Consider the following 19,970-nt stretch of genomic DNA (forward strand, 5'->3'; position numbering starts at 1 on the left):
ACAGTAGATACAGTTGATATAAGCTCGTGCTCCGTGCGCCACTAGCCTTTGGTGAATCTCTTACGATCATATCGCACCACCGCTTGCAGGATGACAGACGCTCCTGTGGCGCAGTCATCTGCAGAACAGAACTCCTCCGGGTGATGGCTAAGACCATCCTTACATGGAACGAAGATCATACTAGTCGGCACCCGCTTTGAGGTGAAGACACTGTCATGACCAGCACCGCTCATGATAGTTCTCACCAAAGACTTCGTGTCTGTCACAGGTGCATCCGCTACGACAGCATATGCAGACTCCTGGATGCAATCAATGCAGTCTTCGTGAAATTTGACAGCCGGCGAATCGAAATCAAGCGTCCATTCCACTCGGCAAGGCTTGCCAATGCCAGCGCCTTCCGCGGCAGCAATGGCGTCAAAATCACTACGAAGCTGATTCTCCACCTCGACCACCAAAGCCGATTCAGGCCCACGAATATCCAAACTAAAGCTCACAGTGCCGGGGACGGTGTTGACGCTTCCAGGCTTCGCCTCAACGATTCCAACACTAGCTAGGCAGCCCTTGGAAGCAGCGACCTCTCGGGCGCGCACCATCATCTGAGCAAATGCATACAATGCGTCTGCGCGATGCTCAAAAGCCGTCGTTCCTGTATGTGTGTCTCGCCCGATTACATTCAATCGGTACCAGCGATAGGCCTGCACTGCCGTGACCACCCCGACCCGCTGATCCGCGGAGACCAGATGGGGTCCTTGTTCAATGTGCAATTCAAAGTGAGCTGCCATTGGAGTGGTCTTATATGAGCAGGGCACGCTGCCGAGGTAGCCGATCTTCTGTAGAGCACTCTTCATCGTTTCTGGGGCCGAACTAGCCGTAGGCAATGAAGCCACTGTGGGGACTTCTTTGAGCTCGTGGGCTTGTGATAGTGGAATGCACTCTGCCCAGACGCCGGACGCGATCATGCTGATAGGGAAGCGGGCTCCTTCTTCACTGTTAAGAAGTTAGTGGATTTCTCTTCCTGGCAATTCTCACGTTTTCCAGAGTACATACTTGGTCCAGTTAACAACACCCACACCTCCTTCGGTCTCCAAACCCAGTTCATCCATCCTCTTAATAGCTTCCACACCCGACAAGACTCCCAGAATTCCATCATAGCGTCCTCCCGTGGGCTGTGTGTCAAGATGACTGCCAATAAATGTAGCTGGGACGTCTGTCCTTCGACCAGGACGGACTGCGAATATGTTGCCCATTTCATCGATAGTGATTTCGCACTTGAGGCCTTTCATAGTTTTAATGAACCAGTCCCGGACACTCTTGTCCTCTTCAGATATGGCGAGACGCTGCATTCCAGTATCGGTTGATCCACTATAGAGCCACAAAGAAATATGGTTAGTAAAAACTTCTGTATACTGAGTATCGTCGCATCGGGCCCCATGCAAATACTGAGCCACGGGAACACTTACTCTCCCCAGCGAATTCCAAATCCCCATTGACAGGACTCATGGAGGTCATTTGCAAGTCTCTCCTTATTGGCTCTCAGGGATGAGACCTCAACTTCGGATAATTCTGTCGTGAACATGGCGCGGTATACTGTTGTCGAGAAGGGCCTGTGGATATGCGAAGACAGCGGATTCTTGGCTTGTGATGCGACCAGGAGGGGTCTTCTCAGGATTGTATGTAAAAATTGCATGGCAGGCATAGCAAAATGCCGATGTCTTTTATAACATTTGAATCCAAATGCCTGGTTCGATAAGGAATCTTGGAAGCGGGGAATATCCATAGCGGACAAAGTCCGCCCTTGATAGCGTCTGCCGACATGCCGACTATACCTACCTACCTCGTATACCCATGCTCCACATTGGGGTAAGCATTTGAGTGGAGTCTTCTCCAACTTTATGACATATTGCACCTAGCAGTATACTTCACTCTTTATACTGATGAACTACTAATTATTTATGTGACTCATATTCATGCGAACATTGAAAGACTAGTAGATGGCTTTTTGTACATTATTTTCCTCAATACATTTGTACTGAATCTTAAGATGCTTTTTTTGAAGAAAGTTCTCAGTTGCGCTCTTCCTTGAATTCTATAATCTCGTTAGTGGTTAAAACAACAAATTCTAAGTAAAGTTAGCGAGTATACTATCCAAAAGGCCCGGGAGGTGGATGCAGCACATGTTACAAGCAAGGACTATGAGTCTCTAACTCACAACGTCAAGTGGCCAAACTTCGTGGTAGGAGCTGGAGATTCAGAAACAAAGAATAAATTGAAAGTCCCAGCAGATAGTAGTGAATAGTCAGGTAGATATTTTGGTATACCAAGTTACTAACCGAGTAAGTATACTTGGGTGCAGCGTCGGCTTATCATCGGCCGAAAGCGGTATGTGGGCCCGTGGGGTCGAGGCTCCGAGGCTCGAGCACCCCTCTTCGACTTATCCCTCGCAATACTGATCACCAACAACAGTCGCCCACCAATAATAGAAAAAAGATATGGCCAACGATAATGCAGACTGGGAGCTGGAGGAAGGGGTTCCTCAGGTGGAGGACCCATTCATCCAGAAGTACCTCAAGGGGCGCGATGCCCTTATCGCAGAGGAACACAAAAGGCGTCACGGTATGTTTGTTGATGAAATTGACACCGCCAACAGAAGATAACCTAACTAGCGCATCCAGACGCAACATTCCGGAAGACTTTGTCTCCCATTGCTGCACGAGCTTGCAAAATTGTCTCCCAGATCCGGGCTCGTGAGCAGAATGAGATATGGACACAAGGGTTAGATGAAGCGACGGCCCACCAGTCAGACGAGATACTCTACCCAGGCGTCATGTTCCACCATGCCAAGGGTCGCATGGAGAAGACTAACTTGTGGAAAATTGTGGAGAAAATGCCCAAGGGATCGCTCCTGCACGCCCACATGGATGCGATGTTCGACATCGACTTCTTGATTGACCAGGCGTTTTCAACACCTGGGATGCACATCTCGGCACCAGCCCCGCTGATTACTTCCAAAGATTACGAGACTGCACCTTTCGGATTCCAGTTTTCACCTCAGTCTCAGACCGCCTCTGGCAAGACCGCTATGTGGTCTGAGAAGTATGAAGCTTCAACACTCATTCCTATCCAAGCCGCAGCGGCTTCATTCCCTAATGGTGGAGAGGCGGGGTTCCGGGAATGGGTTAAGAGTCGATGCATGCTCATGCCAGAGCACTCATACCAACACCACCACGGAGTTGATGCGATTTGGGACATCTTCAAACGAACTTTCGGTGTCATCAACTCCATTTTGATGTATGAACCAATTTTCCGAGCGTGTCTACGTCGCATGTTGGGGCAACTTGCCGCCGATGGTATCCGTTATGTCGAGTTTCGTATTGTGTTGTTCATTCCCTACCGAAAAGAAGGGAGTAATGATCCTGAAACAGACAATGAAGAATTCCTTCGGGTATTTGAGGAAGAGGTGAATCTATTCAAGAACTCCGATGAAGGAAAGAAGTTTTATGAAGCACGAATCATCTGGTGCAGCTTGCGAAGACTCCCGAATGCAGATATCGTTGAAGATATGAAAAAGTGTATCGCCATGAAGCAGTCTTTCCCGGATCTGATCTGTGGATATGATTTGGTTGGCCAAGAGGATGACGGCAGACCTCTAGTGGATCTTGTACCGCTGCTATTTTGGTTCAAAAAGCGCTGCGCGGAGGAGGGAGAAGACATCCCGTTCTTTTTCCATGCCGGTGAAACTCTAGGAGATGGTGATGAAACAGATCACAATCTTTTTGATGCAATTTTGCTGGGAACAAGAAGAATTGGACATGGGTACTCTTTATATAAACACCCACTCCTCATCGACTTGGTCAAGGAAAAGAACATTTTAGTCGAGTGTTGCCCGATCTCCAATGAGATCCTCCGACTTACGAGCTCCATTAAGTCTCATCCCCTACCGGCCATGTTGTCTCGGGGAGTTCCTGTCTCTCTCTGCAATGATGACCCTGCTATTCTTGGTCACGGGAAGAACGGATTGACACATGATTTCTGGCAGGTCATGCAAGGCCTCCAAAACGTCGACCTTGCGGGACTGGCAATGATGGTACAGAATTCAATTCGGTGGAGTTGCTATGAAGATCAAACGACCCCTGAGTGGAAAGCCGAGGTGGAAGATGGAATCCTGGGCGAGGGAATCAAGGCTGCTCGTCTACGAGAATGGTACTCGGAGTTTGAGAAGTTTTGTGAGTGGGTGGTGATGGAGTTTGCGGAGTTTGATGACGATGATTGAAAATAGAATACTTCTTCTAATCTGTTTATCAAGAAAATTATCTGGATCAAAAGAAAAGACTAGATGTATTGAATGATCGAACCAAAGAACTAAACAGAGATCGGCGTACCTGGGTAGCCTTAAGAAACAAAGCTAGTTAGTCATCATACCCACTTGGGCAGGCACCAAGGCAACTAAAGCACGTATGATCGCCCCTCCAGGTAGATTGAAAGAGCACAGATCTCGAATCTGCGGACCTCGGAATGCTTGAATAAATGATAGGCATGAGCGGGGCAAAGCCGAATATTCAGACATTTTGGAACCATTATCTTGTTTACACGTACTAGTTATTTAGTTGTGGTCCTTGTGGAGCCGCCTGACTGGGCCGATCACTTATCGCCTTTATCAGCTGCCCACTCCCACTCCGCACGTCATTGAACTCTCTACTCTTCAACTCCCTCGGGGGGACAGCGTCTCAACCTTCGTTCTATCGCTTATAATGTCTCTTACTCGATGATACCTATTTCTGCATGACTGAGCGATCCGACGCTCCCAAAAATGGCGTACTTTTTACCATCATTCTTTCAAAAGCGACTTCTCAAATATGCCTTATCCCGCCTTGGGCTCGTTGACACCGAGGCCTTGGACCTTGATAACCTGGGTATCCGCTGGGGGCAGCGGAGTACCGTGGAGCTAAGAGACATTGGCTTGAAGTTGGAGGTGAGTAGAAAACACCACCTTGAGGACGCGGGGGATGTCGATCACCCCTGTCATACTACCAGAACATCGATTACTCACATCTCGAATCTATCAACAGAAACTAGCGATTTTACTCAACCTTCCTCCGACATGTGAACTGCTCAGTGCTCGGATACAGTTTCTAAGGATAACCGTTCCAGCGGACATCTACAGTAGCGGGATAATATGCGAGATCAACGGCATCAATGTGCACCTGCGCTGCTTGCCAGATGAACCTCCAACAGCGAGGCATGAGAAGTCCAAGTCCCAATCTTTGACTGCTCAGGGGGTGCACGGGCTCGGAGAGGAACAGACTCTACCGACCCCATCTCATCTCGCCGAGTCATTTCTGGAAGCCGAACCCCAGGAGGAAAAAGAGGAGCTTCAAGCCGCTCTTTCATCACAATCTCATGTCTTCCAACGCAGCTCTTTGTTTGCCGAGGAAGAAGAGGAGGAGGAGCTTGGGCTCGGAAACGATACACTTTCATTACCGAGCTTTGTCGCGGGCTTCTTGAAAGGAGTGGCCGATCGGTTTCAGTTAAGTATCAAAGACGTCTCTGTGCGTCTAGATATGGAGCTAAAGCAAGATGCTCCCTCCAAGAGACAGCCCGAGGACAGGCCGGATCTTGTCGCAGGGTTTCTGAGTGTGGGGGAGATCGATGTTCATGGGGTTTCTGGAGTCACCGCTAGCTCGGATAATCATACACCACTTCGAGAGGGGAAGCGACTAATATCGCTTGCTAATATCAGCGTTGGCCTTGTATCGGATCCAGTGGTGTTTGCAAACTATTCGCGATTTACCGCACCTACATCTCCGGCAACTACAATGCAGTCTAAGGAGAGCCAGACATCAAGCAGAGCACCCTCACCACCTTTATTGGATTCCCCTGGATCAGAGTCGGCGCTTGCCATGACGCGGTCAACTATCTTTGACCCCCGGCCTGAATTTAGCCAGGCTAGCATTCCCGATAATGAATTGGACACATCGGCCGTATTCTCTCACGATGGACGCTTTTCAGACGCAGATTCAGAAGCGGATCACCGATTTGACCATTTCCCCGATGACTCTCAAGTTTTTGGGAATCATGATCCCTTTTCAGACAATCCCGGATATTTGGATTCGGTCATTGATGCTCATTTCGATGACTTTGATGTAGAATCACCTGAAATGGGACATTCCGATCACCACGTAGATGCGTCTCCGGGTAGCTCTATCCTTCTTCGACATCCATTAAACGCCAACCAAGAGGCAGCAGAGCATTCGCATGTCAAACTTGCACACTCTGAACCCCACCTAGAAGTTCAAACGGAATACCAAGTTTCCGATTTATCACAGGCAAACCAGCAGAAACCGGCGGCGAGTGGCATGGCTGAGTCAACGCACTGGTCTTCTCATTTGGAGGAAGGGATCCCAGAGGTAACAGCCAAGCCACAAAACTCTTCTCGGGTGTCTGCCTCATCCTCATCCTCTGAATCTGAAGACGGAGTCTCGGAGTCTGCAACTCCCGATGCAGAACTTCTCGAATCTAAGTACTTTTCTCATGATGAAGCACAAAGTTTATATATGAGTGCTCTGAGTCAAGGCACTGCACATAGTTTTATGCCAAACATGCCGGGCGCGTGGGACTCATTTGATGCTGGAGAGCAGTCAAAACCCAACTCCATGCAACATCCAGAGTCCAGGAAACCACACAGCATGGATTCTAGCCAAGACTTCCAGGACGAGACAACGGCATCCACCCCCAGACTGACCGCTCCATCAGATTCTTATTTTGATGAACAGCGGACCGTTGGAGACCAGACACAATCAAAGTCCAGACTGTCTGATAGAGATTCCACCCCATCTTCGCCTGTCCTACATAGGACCAGTGAGATCAAAAAGCCTATTCTCAACATTGACAAATTGCGAGTTTGGCTCCCTTCTGCTGCAAGTGAAGAAGAGACTGGCGACTATACACCAACGCGGGCATCTTTCGAAAGCGCAGATGGCGATTCTCAAGATCTTGCATATGGCGTCGAAGAGAGCATGTTTGCTTCTAAGACATATGCTTCGTCTAGGTTTCAAAGAGCCCCGACTGAGTCTCCTGCATTCACCGAGGCGGGTCGCTCCGACCAAGTGAATGCAAATGTTGATGATCATCTTCAAAGATTGGAAGTTGAAGTTTCTTCAATCATTACACACTTTGATATAGCCACTGGTTGGCTTTTGATCAAGGCAGGCCAGAGGATATTGCAAATGAACGATGGAGCAGGCAAGGACCAACCCAAAGAGCCACTCGTAGAAGATCAGTCTTCCCCGCGTCTGCCCTTGGATTTGACAATCCACGATCTTTCTATCAAGTTCGTGGAGCATGTGCCAGGATATCCGCATTCAATCGGCAATGATATTTCCTCTCCACCGCGACCATACACCAACATGGAAGAAATTGTTCTTCAAATAAACGCATCTGGATTGAGAGCAAATTTGTCGGCGGATGAAAAGCGAACTAACTTCCACCTTGGCATCTCTAAATTCACCTTTGGTTTTGCCTCGGATGATCTTGTATCATTTAACGAGTCTTTGAGAATGCGCGAATCTACCAGAGACCTCGCAACACCATCCCAAGGCGACATCTCCTTTTCGATGACGAAGATGACAGACTCCAGTAAAATTGATATTATCACCCTTCCCATCTATCTCAATCTCAATATTCAACGCCTGGAAGAGGTTCTAGGTTGGATGGGTGGATTAAGCACCATTCTGGAATTGGGAAGTTCTATATCGTCGACCTCCACCATGAAAGGCGGCCACAAGCCTCCAAAGAAACGCCCGCGCGGTGTTCACTTTGAGACCCCCAGCCATGCGCCCGAGAAAGAGCAGCAGTCTTCTTCCCAAATGAAGGTTAATGCACGGCTCGGTGGCGTTGTCCTCGACGTTACTGGCGAGACTCATTACCTGAACCTCAGCACAACTGCCGTGAAGATTGTTAGCAGATTTGAGGGGATCGGTGCCCAAATCGACAAGGCGCAATTGATTGGACCACTTCCACTTGATGATTTCTCTGACGCCCCGGTCAAAGTGACTCTGAATAACATTCGGGTTGAGTTTCTCTTTGCACCCAAAGAAGTTGATCTCGATCGTCTCTTGACCCTTATCACTCCGTCTCAGGATAAATATGACGATGAAGACGATATCATGGTTGATACGCTTTTGCGGCAAAGACGACAGGGGTCTGTTCTTCGCACCACAGTAGGTGGAATGAAGACGGTCGTGTCTAGTATTGATGGCTTAGCCCCTTTGCCATTCCTCATGTCAGAGCTTAGCCGACTGTCCACAGTCACGAAATATCTACCCGAGGATGATCGGCCGGGGATTTTGACCCTCTCTCTAGTTCGTGAATTTGACCTTCAAGTCGATGTAGGCGGAGATGTTGGATACATCAATGCCCATATTGCCAACGCCGAGGCTGCCTGGATCAGCATGCCATCTCTCATTGCTACTCAGATCGGTGCAATAAGACTCATTCGAAATGATGATGAAGAGCTCATGGGCGACGCATTATTACCCGACAGAGATCAGACTCCAATTCAGCCGCAACCTCCCGTTCTTATGGCTCGATTCATTCCCGATGAAATGGACCCTACTTTCAAAATCAAGCTGCATCACCTGCGTCTCGAGTACACAATCCCCTCGATTATGGCATTCCTCGGACTTGGTCGCGACAGCACGGGTGGAGATTTGGCTGGCGAGATGGCGAACTCAATCGCCAATCTTGCAGAGCAGTCCACTCGATCAACAAAGATTCCTGGTCTTTCTCCATCACAATCAGACACACCCAAAGCGTCCGTTAAGGCAACGAAAATCGCGGTTGTATTTAGAGACTGCGTTATTGGGCTGAACCCACGCAATTCCCCATCTAAAGGACTTGTTGTCCTTTCCAATTCAAAGTTCACTGCTACTATGCACAGTCAAGAGTCAACTGAAGCCTTACTTGACATCAGAAAGGCATCTGTTATGATAATAGATGATGTGTCAAATGTGGGTTTGGCTGACAATCTCCACCAACGTCGATCGGCCGTCATCCAAAGCAACCAAGTCCAGGCATACATAAACGAGGGCTATGTTCCTGTGACGACTATTTCCTCCGCAACGGCTGTTGTGAAAGTCATGCAACTTGCAGCAGACGGAACGAAGTCGCTGGATGTCGAGCTGAGGGACGATCTGCTGATACTGGATACATGTGCTGATTCCACGCAAACTCTCGTTGCTATTCTAAACGGACTGCAGCCCCCCACGCCGCCGAGCGTCACTGCCAAGTATAGAACGGAAGTTATGCCACTCCAGGACATGCTCGCTTCATTTACAGGTGACGCTTTCTCAGCAGACGATAGCTTGCCAACTAAGACACATAGCGAGACGGAAGCTGGCTTCGATGAAACCGACTCAGAAGGTCACCTCAGCGATGAACTTGAATACGTCAGTGATTTCTACCCTAACACACAGAAGGCAACTGGGAGTCCCGGGGCCTTCGATGCGAATGACCTCCTAGACAGCTTTCATTCTCAGTATCAAATCTCGTCAAGCATCACGGAGTTGGATTTCCAAGAGGATCATTTTGCCAAGCAGTCTGCTGTAGGTGGCACAGCGCATCGATGGGACTCAACCCACAATACATACGGTCTTTCCAATGATCATAAGCTGCAGCGCAGTCCTCTTCGGGTAAGAGTGCGAGATATGCATGTCATCTGGAATCTGTTTGATGGCTATGACTGGCAACGGACTCGAGATACCATTTCCAGAGCTGTCAAGGATGTTGAGACCAAAGCGACGGAGCGAAGAGCACGAGCTTCTCGAATGTCACCTGATGCTGAAGATGAAGAAGAATCAGTCATTGGTGACTTTCTCTTCAACTCGATCTACATTGGTATTCCGGCGAACAAGGATCCACGGGAGCTTCACCGTGAAATTAATCGGGATATTAACGATCTTGCGAGTGAAACTGGAAGCTATGCCACAACGACGACGGTCACTGGAGCTACTGGCCGCCAAGGTCGACCCACATCAGAGAGGGAGAAGAAGCTACGCCTGAACCGGAGCAAACAACACAAGATGACGTTTGAGCTGAAAGGTGTCTGTGCTGATTTGGTTGTGTTTCCGCCTGGCTCTGGGGAGACCCAAAGCTCTCTAGATGTTCGGGTCAGGGACCTGGAAATCTTTGACCATGTGCCTACATCTACTTGGAAGAAATTTGCGACTTATATGCATGAGGCAGGAGAGAGGGAAAGTGGAACTAGCATGGTTCACCTAGAAATTCTTACCGTGAAACCCGTTCCAGAACTTGCGGCCTCTGAGATTGTTCTCAAGGTAAGGCTTCGGTGATTTGATACCTATTTTGTCATTTCTAATTGTTTTACAGGCCACGGTTCTGCCGATTCGCTTGATTGTTGACCAGGATGCTTTGGAGTTCATGAGTCGATTCTTTGAATTCAGAGATGAATCCGTCGAACCATCTAGCACCCCAGGAGATATACCATTCTTACAACGAGTGGAGGTCAACGCCATCCAGGTCAAGCTAGATTTCAAGCCAAAGAGAGTTGATTATGCCGGACTCCGATCTGGTCGCACGACTGAGTTCATGAACTTTTTTGTACTTGATGGCTCTGACATGGTACTACGACATGTCATCATCTACGGTGTGTCTGGCTTCGACCGCCTTGGCAACACCCTCAATGACATCTGGATGCCGGATGTCAAGCGTAATCAGCTACCCGGTGTTCTCGCTGGCCTCGCGCCGATTCGTTCTTTGGTCAATGTGGGCGGGGGCGTGAAGGACCTGGTTGTCGTCCCGATGCGCGAATATCGAAAGGATGGGCGCATTGTACGCAGTATCCAGAAAGGAGCGCTGGCATTTGCGAAGACCACATCAAACGAATTGGTGAAACTGGGAGCCAAACTTGCAATCGGCACACAGACCGTGTTACAGGGTGCAGAAGACCTCCTCACGTCGCCCACTGTCCCCTCAGCTTCTACCGAGGAAGACCGAGAAGACGAAGAAGAGGCAAAGAAGATCTCCCTCTATGCTGACCAACCAATTGGCGTAGTCCAAGGTCTACGTGGTGCTTTCCGTGGCCTAGAGCGCGATCTTCTCTTGGCCCGTGATGCTATCGTCGCCGTACCAGGAGAAGTTGTAGAAAGTGGTAGCGCGAAAGCAGCCGCCAAAGCTGTCTGGAAACGTGCACCGACTGTTATTCTCCGACCTGCAATCGGAGTTTCCAAAGCAGTGGGGCAAACCCTTCTTGGTGCAGGCAATACATTGGATCCAAGCAACAGGCGCAGAATGGAAGATGTAAGTGGTGGCCTCAAAACATTCCAAAATTACAATGCTAATATTCGTTTAGAAATATAAACGTCACTGAGATTTATGATCTGGAGTGGAATTACCCACTGAGATGAATTTTCTTTCCCCACATGTTGTATTTGCTTATTTGCTTATTTGCTTATTTTCTATTTTTTTTTTGACTCGTAGATACTATACTCCATTCTTTACTGCGATGATACCACCGTTGGACTGATATGACAATGCATGTAAAATTGCTACTACAAATGCATGATATGGGAGTTTGGAATTGTGAATATTTTATTAGTTTTTGTGCTGGCCATCCCTTTGTAACCTTTTTACATACCATATGGGATGCGCAAGATACATTCAATGCTTCCTCTTGCACGTGAAACAGGGTCTACACAGTAGACGCGGATAGCTTTAGAATATTCTATTTATATATTTATAGATCCTGACATCTGGACGCGACTGGGAGTCACTACCAACATTTGAAGGTGGTTTGTTTTCTGCACATGTGAGAAACGCGTTCTGGGCCTTCTTTATCTCCTCTCCAACCTTCTGGAAGTTCTTTCACTGTCTTGAAGGTGTTCAAATTGTTTCCTGAGAACGCGTTTTGGGCTGTACCTGTCACCATTCTCTCCAGAAACCAGACCTGAAGCTTCTTCTCAATCTCATTGAATATCCTTTGCAATTCGTGATAATATTTGACCTCTAAGGTCAGGCGCCGGGCCTTCACACAGGTATCAAGAATCCTTCTCGGGGATATCAGCACCAAAACTAACCCTTCTCAAAAGCCACAGATAGGCCCTAATAACTCGAAGGTAGCCAATTCTACCATGGCCCAACCCTTGACCCCACCCAATATGTCAATCACAAGTTTACCTTCAGAGCTTTTGACTCGGATCTGTGACTTTCTGGAGCCTGGAGAATGGGGCAAGTTCAGAGGCACTTGCCACCAAATTTTTGCCAACACACTGGAAGCCTACACGTCACGTTACTTCAAAAAAATCTCAATCATTCTCACACGTGAAGGCCTCAAACACCTGGAAGGGATTGCAGGCAGTGAAGTCCTTCGTGGTTCAGTCAAAGAAGTTTGGATCATCCCGAACCTGTTCGAAGGCTATTCAAAAGTGGATAAGGCAAAACTCATAGAGGTGGACCCCGAGGATTATCGTTCGACATTAGGACAATTACCGACAGAGGAAGAAATGTATCAATTTGGGTGTATGCTTGAGTTTGTCTATGGACTTTACAAAGCTCAAATACGAGAACACATTCTGAATCTTCAAGGTTCAGGACTCTCGAAGACCCTTGAAAAATGCCTTCCATGTCTTGAAAACCTTACGAGCGTTGGGGTTCAAAGTTTCGATACAAGCTTGCTCCTCAGTGTCCCGATAGACTTTAGCTGTCTGGGCCTACGCAAATTCAAGAGCACATTTTGCGGTGTCAGAAACTACAGGGATTGGCCAGTATGTCATCCACGGCATCAAGACTTCTCTATTCTTCACGCTTTAACATTCTCACATCTGCTGAAGGCCATCGTTAAATCTGGCCGAAAAGTTCAAGCCCTCCACACTTGCGCTAATCAGACTTGCGGCATGAAGTTGAAATTCTTTGAACTGTCAAAATCAGACTATGAAAGACTGCTTCCGCTTTTATCAGATCTGGTGACTCTACATCTGAGCATTCGTTTGGCAGATTACAAGTTCGAGGTATTCAATGAGGCGACGTTCAAATATCTTCTCAAGATTCTGGCCAGAGTTGCGTCGACTCTGAAAACTCTAACCTTTGCCCAGTGGAGTCCCAGTGAGGAATTGTCCGCTCACTACTTTCAGAATCTCTCCCAGAGTATTCAGTTCTCTCAGCTAAAGGAACTGAGTCTTTATTCTATCGAAGTGAGAACAGAAACTCTCAGAGTATTTCTTCGCACAGCAGCTCCTACTCTGAGACGACTGAGCATGAACTTGGTCAGTCTAACCGATCCAATCACCGCAGCCCCAGACTTAGAAGTCATGAGTGGAGATCCGGGGACCTGGTACACTTCATTGTCTATCGAGGTCAAAAATGAGATCAAGGGTCTCTGGGAGCGGGTTTTTCAATCCTGGGCAGATCAACTCGACCTGCATTTCGTCCGGCTGTCTGATCTTGGTTACCGTGGAAGGGATATCAGGTTGATAGATCCTTTGCGTTTGCAACACGGACAACGGGATTCACGGCTTTCTTCCCTGGTACGATCTTTATGCTTTGATACTCAGAAGACGAGTATAACTTTCAAGCAATGGGTCACGCAGCTTCGGGTGGAGATGTGGCATAGGCCAGGATTTGGTAATCCCCGGCTCCCAGCGACAAGCAGGATCAACTTCAGTGGGCTAAGACATTGAATGACATTGCCCTCTTTATGCATTTACCTCCGTGCATGTGGACTTTGAACATTTGAAGATCATAGGTAGAATTTTTCCGTTCCATATGAACGAGGTGTCTATGGCGCTCGACAATGAAATATTTTAAATTATTCCAAGATTGTTGCTTGCGCAGAACCAGTGCTAGGTCCACACGGTCTTTGGTCATACGCACGGCTAGGTTCAAATGCTTCAAAAATAGTCTTTGAATCATTCTCATCAATAGGTAGTAGTATATACATACCTACTTAACATTGAAACACGATACATATGATTGGTTGGTTCTACTCCGGGCGGAAAAGCGGCGAGGGGTGGGGACTAAAACGGAAGGAGAGTGCGAAGGAAGTCAGATATTCTCTACATATTGGGTCTTCCAAGTTGAATTCAATAATCAATTGATGCACATGTGCTGATCGCTCAAATATTGAATGTCAACTGGTTTCAAAGAAGTTCAAATCCATCGTTCCATGGATCCATGAATGTTGAGCAAGATTTTTGTAACGTGTACATATGTATAGATGGATATATACATAGCCACGCACTTGGGTATGCAGATTTTTATGTCGATCATTTGATTCTTCAAACGCCTTGATTTCGATATTGCATGCCTTGAAAATTAGTTGGATAATGCTGGAAAGTACCAAGGTAGATTATTCGATAGGGGTAATTTACAACAAAAATAGCTATCGGATCTACTGTCTTGAATGGCATAGAGTGGCAAATCCACCCATTTCCTTATGTTCCTGAACGCCCGAGGTAAGAAAATCTACTTTTGCCAATGGAGTCAAATCAGTAACGGGTCGGTTAAACTAGTATTAAAGTAAGTACTAGTACATAAGCATTATGATTGAAATGTGCATATAAAAATAAATCGGAAATCATTGAACATTGAACGTTGACTGGATTATACGCCACTGCAGGGGCGCAGAGAGTTCTGTACGCCGATCACGGGGGCCAATTGCAATTGGAGCACCCATTTCTTTTCTTCTTTTCTTTTTCTTCTTTACCCCTTGGATGATATCTCCCGAATCATGAATCATGCACTTGCTCAGGTACGAAGTCGTGAGTTTTTTGGCTGAATGATCCATGGATTGGATCATCGCACACGAGATTCCCCATATAGTAATTGACGAGTCCCTGATGGTGTTGAGGATCCACATCTGCATCACCATTTGTACGTGCAGGGATTTTCTCTGGTCCGCCACATGCCCACTTGGATCAATCCAAGCCAACCAAGTGAAAAGGGTTTTTGAAAATTTCCTGCCCAAGTCATCGCCCTCTTTCAGCCCTGATGACAAAGTCTTCCTTCTCGCCCCCGAGTGGTGGACTCGATCTCGGAGGGTGTGGGCCTTACGTTAAAATGCCCGTTCACGCGCATGATTGGCTGGGGGTGGAACGGGCTAGAGTGAGAATGGTGCCCTAAAGATGCCGCTAAGATCAGGCGATGGAGCGAACGACGTATAGCCTACAGATTACAAGTGATAATCGCTTTCTCATGCATGTCATTTCTACAAGTTTGTTTTTGCTTTATTTCTCTTATTCCATAGGAGGTCTAAATGATGGTTATTGAGGATCTTGGGCCACCACCACACCTCATCAACACACAGACACACACACAGACTCGGTCGGGCACAGAGTTTATGCATGCGACACCGACTTTTCACCCTTGTTCTTCCGTACTCCGGATCCCACGGGGAGGTGACGTCTTCCATTTGCAATCCCATTGCCGTACATAAGGCCATTATGAGTTCTGAACCACTGGTTCGACCCATCGTTCCTGAGTCCAGACGAGATCGAGACTCAAGTGGAGATTGAGTGGATTCAAGAGTGGATCTTCCGAAGAAAAAAAAAGGCGAACAAGAGCGAAGAACGAGGAACGAGGAACAAGGAACAAGAACAACCCCAGGTACTTTACGGCCCCGATTACCGAGTAGTAAAAAAAAAGAGGTGAAAAAAAAAGATTCATCCTTTCAATCAGTGATTCTTGTTTTCTTTTTGTTGTTGATTCTTTTTTCTGTACCTTGCATTGACGGTGAACTGGTGAGCAGATACATCCCTTGCTTAGAGTTCCCCCCACTTGGGACTAATTGGATGTATAGAGTGCGGGCGTTCAAATCATCCACAAAGAGGATATGTCACAACGCTAAACGGGCAATTGGAGACGAACCCCCTCAAAAAGCTGTTTCAAGCCAATTGAATGTTAGCAATCATGGACAGAGAGCACGAGCTTCTGTCCACCGACTCATTCGGGGTTTGGTATGGAAATGAGCTGCTGGATGGCTCTTTATATACCATCGATCGTGCCAATGCAACCTACCACGAACCCCTTCCTAAAGACGCATCACTCCCTACTCGCTCAATTGCTCTCACCGGTACTTTATCTCTCCACGATTATCGAAAGCATCTCGCACTGGCTGCACAGTGCACCGACGATCCCGTAGATCGCTGTGAAAAGACTCTCCGCCGCAAAACGGCAACAAGCAATTTGAACCGTCCATCAGAGATTGTTCCTGTTCACTACGCAGCATCAACTACTTCATCGGTGGCATCAACTCCTCCACCGTTGTCACCATCGTGTTCGCATAGCATTCTCTCTCTGCGAAGCGACCAAGACGAGGTCTCAGAATCTGGTCAGCTGCAGTCTGGTAAGTACCTTCCTGCAGAGATGATCAAATTAAACAGATAAGGAGATCTAATTAAAAACCTGCAGGTGGGCATCCTACACAGGGGCCACGAGTTGGGCTTGTCTCGGAGCATCTGACCCGTCCTAGACCCAACAGGAAACGATTGGTGAGTTTTAGACTGAAACCTTGGATAAATAAAGTCATCGTCCCATCCTTGTTTTGACTGACCAATTTTCTAGAATACCTTTCGTGAGAAGCTTGAGGCGCGGGGACAGGCTCAAAATTCGCCATTGTCTCGCCCCCAGAAGTCTGAATCCGACCCGATGTTGGCCACCACCCACGCCACCATCTCCCATGGCGGGGCCTCCTTTGAGATCCTGAACCCGCGAAAGTCCCTTGACTTTGCTCGCATAGTCTCCTTCATTGAAGATGTCGATAGTTGTTCCATCTTCTCCGACCAAATTAGGGATTCCACGCTCTCTAGCTTCTCTATAGATCAGGGACTGGACCGGTCCTCCCTCTCCCAGTTTACAGATGCCTCACTACCATCCCATTATTCTTCACAATCATTATACACCTCCTTGTCATCGCCCTACTCCACGCCCAAGAGGCAAACGGCCGACATCCCCTCATCGTCACCCGGAGTGCACGACAAAACCCACTCATTCTCCGAGTACCCTTCCAACGAATACGACTCCTGGTCCTTTGATCGGTATGATCCAAAACAACTAAACAACGACATAGTCGGTGAAGAATATTCTCCACGACCACGCATGACCTCCATCTCAGAACGCCTCGAAGAAAGAGAAGAGGAACTAGCTTCCTACCCCTCCGACTCCACCAAGCGACCTTCAACATCATCATCCTCCTCATCTTCCCCACCAACCTACTACTCTGAGAGTGAAATCGGCGAGCCGGGCTCCCCTGTCTACGCCAACGGCGAATGGTCGCAGGTCGACGGCCGAGACCGAGGTATCTTCCTCGAGCTCCCGCCATCCCCATCGTCTCCTTCTCCCTATGACATTGAAACGGAGAACGAGACTGAAAATGAAAATGACCCTCCCTCCCCATACGACACCTACCTAGCCAACACAATGTCTCCCGCTTACTCCCACCATTACGATCACGACCCCTATGACCCAATTTACTTTGATCCCCATGTACAATCCGTGCTGGCCGCGGCCAATGCTGAGACCATGGGCCTCCGCGGGCACCCTGCTCGCGCGCTAGACGACTTGCAGCGGAGGTTTCAGAGCTCTGTTTCCCTGGCTGAGGGAGGCCGCAAAGGCGATAATTCCCAGCGCAAGCGACTGCGGAAGTTTTTCAGCTGGCGGTCTGGAAACTGATTGCTGTTTTCATATACACTATATGATATCATGATTGAATGGCGGCTTTCTTCTTTCTTCTTCTTTTTATTCAATTCTTCCGCCGCTTATTTTTTATACCTTTCTCTTCCTCCTTCTTTTCTGGGCTGTATTTTTATTTTCTATGGGTTATCAACTTTTATTTCTCTTTTGGATTGAGTCCGGGACCCTTTTACCTAATTATCACTGGTTCTGATACAAGGATAATTAAACTATACCATTTTCCACGTCCATATCTGATTTCTCCAACATTAACCCCTCAATACTCATAATAATCCTAGTAAGACCGTAAAATATGGGTAAATCTGCTACCTAATACGAATCGCGCTTCGCAAGCCGACATTTAGTCTACATTAAAATCGACATCACTTTCCCCGCTAATCAGTGTTAAATCGATCTAACCTACCTGCACTTAATCGTCTGCATAGTCATAATGAGAATATGTCCACGTTGAGATATGCGCCATACAGAACGATTTAAAACCACTCGGGGTCTTGCTGCCGGAATGAGGATTAGGTTTGCTGCTTGGTTGCGGGGTCTTGCAGCATGTCGTTTGCAGTCCTGAATGATGTCTCTAGATTTGGGTAGTGGCTGGGTGTCTCGGATAGTGGTGGTTGGTGATTCTTCAGGATATCAATTTCTTAGATTTGTCTCGGGGAGGAAGGTCCAAGAGTATCCATGGATGTATTGATGGGCGTGGGCATGTAGAGAGAGAGAGGTTGGGAGACAGCCTTGTGTCTAGAGCCTTGCGTGCATCTGCAGGTGCCGTGAATGGCTGATTAGAGCAGGCACCGACTCACCCCAACCCCCCAACCAAGGCTGCAACGGGCTTGGAAGGACCTCGGAGGATAGCCCAAGCATTTGGAACATTGGAAGTCTTGACACTTTTTGGTTCCAGGATACTCTCAGTTGAGATATGAGAGTTCTTAAAGAAATGGCATACTAGATCAGAATATTGTTCAAAGCTCAATATAAAAAAACAACCATATAAAATCAGTCTATAAACGGGTATCAATTTTGAAAGTATATACAAAGAAGTGAAGCATGAATGGCCCTGGCCAATAATGAGATGAGGTCAAGGCCTCTCCGCTACAGACGCCAGCGCCGCAGTAACCATACTCTTCCGCCTCAAGCCCTGCTCATTCCGTTTAGACGCCTCCCGCCCCGCAAAAGAAGGATGATGACTCTTCTCAATCCGATGAGACTGTATAGCCCCCGCGCTACTCTTCCGTCTACCCCTCGACTCCAGCGACTCCGCAGGCCCGAATCTACTCCGGTGCTGCGTGAGCGCGCGTCTCCGTGGCGAAGGCCTGGGCGGCAAAGAGCTCGGGTGGCAATCGTCTTCGCAAGGAATGGACGGCAAAGATGACCCGTACGAATCATCATTTGCCGCCCGCCGGATAGCATCAATGTCTCCCTGGTTACTACACTGTAACTGGGAGATCTGCTGGCGCTGGCTGCGGATGCTGAGGAGATCTGGCTGCGGGTGTGGGAGATCGGGCCCATCTAGCAGGGGGAAGTCCGGGGGGATGGAGGTCGGGCTTGGATTTGAGCAGAGCGATGGCGAGGAGAGGTGGCCGTCGTCGTCGTGGTCTGTGTCTGGTGGGGTGAGGACCCAGCCTGCGTAGGGAGCTGAGCGTGCTGATCCATATGCGTCGGCGGGATTATTTGCATGGGGAGCGAAGCGGGTGCGGTCCGGGAAGGATTCGCCATTTGGAGTCTGGAGGGTATGTTCGTGGAGTTTCTGTGTCAGGGTTGCGATGGAGAGACGCTTTGATTCGTAAGGGAAGGGCACGGAGGTTGGAGGCGGCTGCTGCTGTTGTTGCTGGGAGCGAAAGTATGAAGAGCGGGAGCGCGAGAGCGTGCGGAAGCGGTGCGATGTCGGCGAGGGACAGCGGGATGATAGTGGTGAGATGAGGTTGCTGTCGCCGTCGATCATGAGACGGTCTTCTGTACTAAGCGCTAGGCGGGTCGGTCGCGACGAGGGCGAGGAAAAGGAGAAGTCTTCGAACATAGTGGCGAATGTTGAATGAGTGTGAGTCAAAGGGGAAGGTTGCGGAGGGATTCTTGGATGAGTTTCAATCGAATTGTCCTGCGCTCGAATCCGCAGCAAGACTCTTCGGTCTGGCTGTACAGATCACGGCAGGGCGCATAGGGCAATATTTTTATTCTTCGGAGGGGAAAATTCCGATTTGCCTCCGAAAAATCTACTCTCGTTCCATTAAAGAGAGTTGTTGAACCCCGGATGCACTGATTATCCGATACTTTGTAATACG

General features: G+C 48.2%; 6 protein-coding genes across 6 annotated transcripts; 4 read left to right on the top strand and 2 right to left on the bottom strand.

Annotated features, from left to right (window-relative positions):
- Positions 1 to 41: 41 nt before the first annotated feature.
- N7466_004516 (M20 family metallo-hydrolase) lies at positions 42 to 1,696 on the bottom strand (the record flags this gene model as incomplete). Its single annotated transcript, XM_057163913.1, has 3 exons — positions 42 to 987; positions 1,048 to 1,362; positions 1,461 to 1,696. 3 exons carry the CDS (start codon positions 1,694 to 1,696, stop codon positions 42 to 44), a joined length of 1,497 nt encoding a protein of 498 aa, XP_057022594.1.
- A 793-nt stretch (positions 1,697 to 2,489) lies between these two features.
- N7466_004517 (putative CECR1 family adenosine deaminase) lies at positions 2,490 to 4,270 on the top strand (the record flags this gene model as incomplete). Its single annotated transcript, XM_057163914.1, has 2 exons — positions 2,490 to 2,613; positions 2,673 to 4,270. The coding sequence occupies 2 exons, from the start codon at positions 2,490 to 2,492 to the stop codon at positions 4,268 to 4,270; spliced, it is 1,722 nt and encodes a 573-aa protein (XP_057022595.1).
- Positions 4,271 to 4,807: 537 nt separating this feature from the next.
- atg2 (uncharacterized protein) lies at positions 4,808 to 11,383 on the top strand (the record flags this gene model as incomplete). Its single annotated transcript, XM_057163915.1, has 4 exons — positions 4,808 to 4,969; positions 5,127 to 10,331; positions 10,384 to 11,313; positions 11,366 to 11,383. The coding sequence occupies 4 exons, from the start codon at positions 4,808 to 4,810 to the stop codon at positions 11,381 to 11,383; spliced, it is 6,315 nt and encodes a 2,104-aa protein (XP_057022596.1).
- A 787-nt stretch (positions 11,384 to 12,170) lies between these two features.
- Positions 12,171 to 13,688, top strand: N7466_004519 (uncharacterized protein; the record flags this gene model as incomplete). The annotated part of the gene is made up of 1 exon (XM_057163916.1): positions 12,171 to 13,688. One exon carries the CDS (start codon positions 12,171 to 12,173, stop codon positions 13,686 to 13,688), a length of 1,518 nt encoding a protein of 505 aa, XP_057022597.1.
- A 2,227-nt stretch (positions 13,689 to 15,915) lies between these two features.
- Positions 15,916 to 17,676, top strand: N7466_004520 (oxidoreductase, short-chain dehydrogenase/reductase family; the record flags this gene model as incomplete). The annotated part of the gene is made up of 3 exons (XM_057163917.1): positions 15,916 to 16,351; positions 16,417 to 16,496; positions 16,570 to 17,676. The coding sequence occupies 3 exons, from the start codon at positions 15,916 to 15,918 to the stop codon at positions 17,674 to 17,676; spliced, it is 1,623 nt and encodes a 540-aa protein (XP_057022598.1).
- A 1,093-nt stretch (positions 17,677 to 18,769) lies between these two features.
- Positions 18,770 to 19,708, bottom strand: N7466_004521 (uncharacterized protein; the record flags this gene model as incomplete). The annotated part of the gene is made up of 1 exon (XM_057163918.1): positions 18,770 to 19,708. One exon carries the CDS (start codon positions 19,706 to 19,708, stop codon positions 18,770 to 18,772), a length of 939 nt encoding a protein of 312 aa, XP_057022599.1.
- Positions 19,709 to 19,970: the final 262 nt, after the last annotated feature.

The sequence above is a fragment of the Penicillium verhagenii genome, assembly GCF_028828195.1.
Source record: "Penicillium verhagenii strain IBT 33310 chromosome Unknown utg000005l_segment0_segment0, whole genome shotgun sequence".
NCBI lineage: Eukaryota > Fungi > Ascomycota > Eurotiomycetes > Eurotiales > Aspergillaceae > Penicillium > Penicillium verhagenii.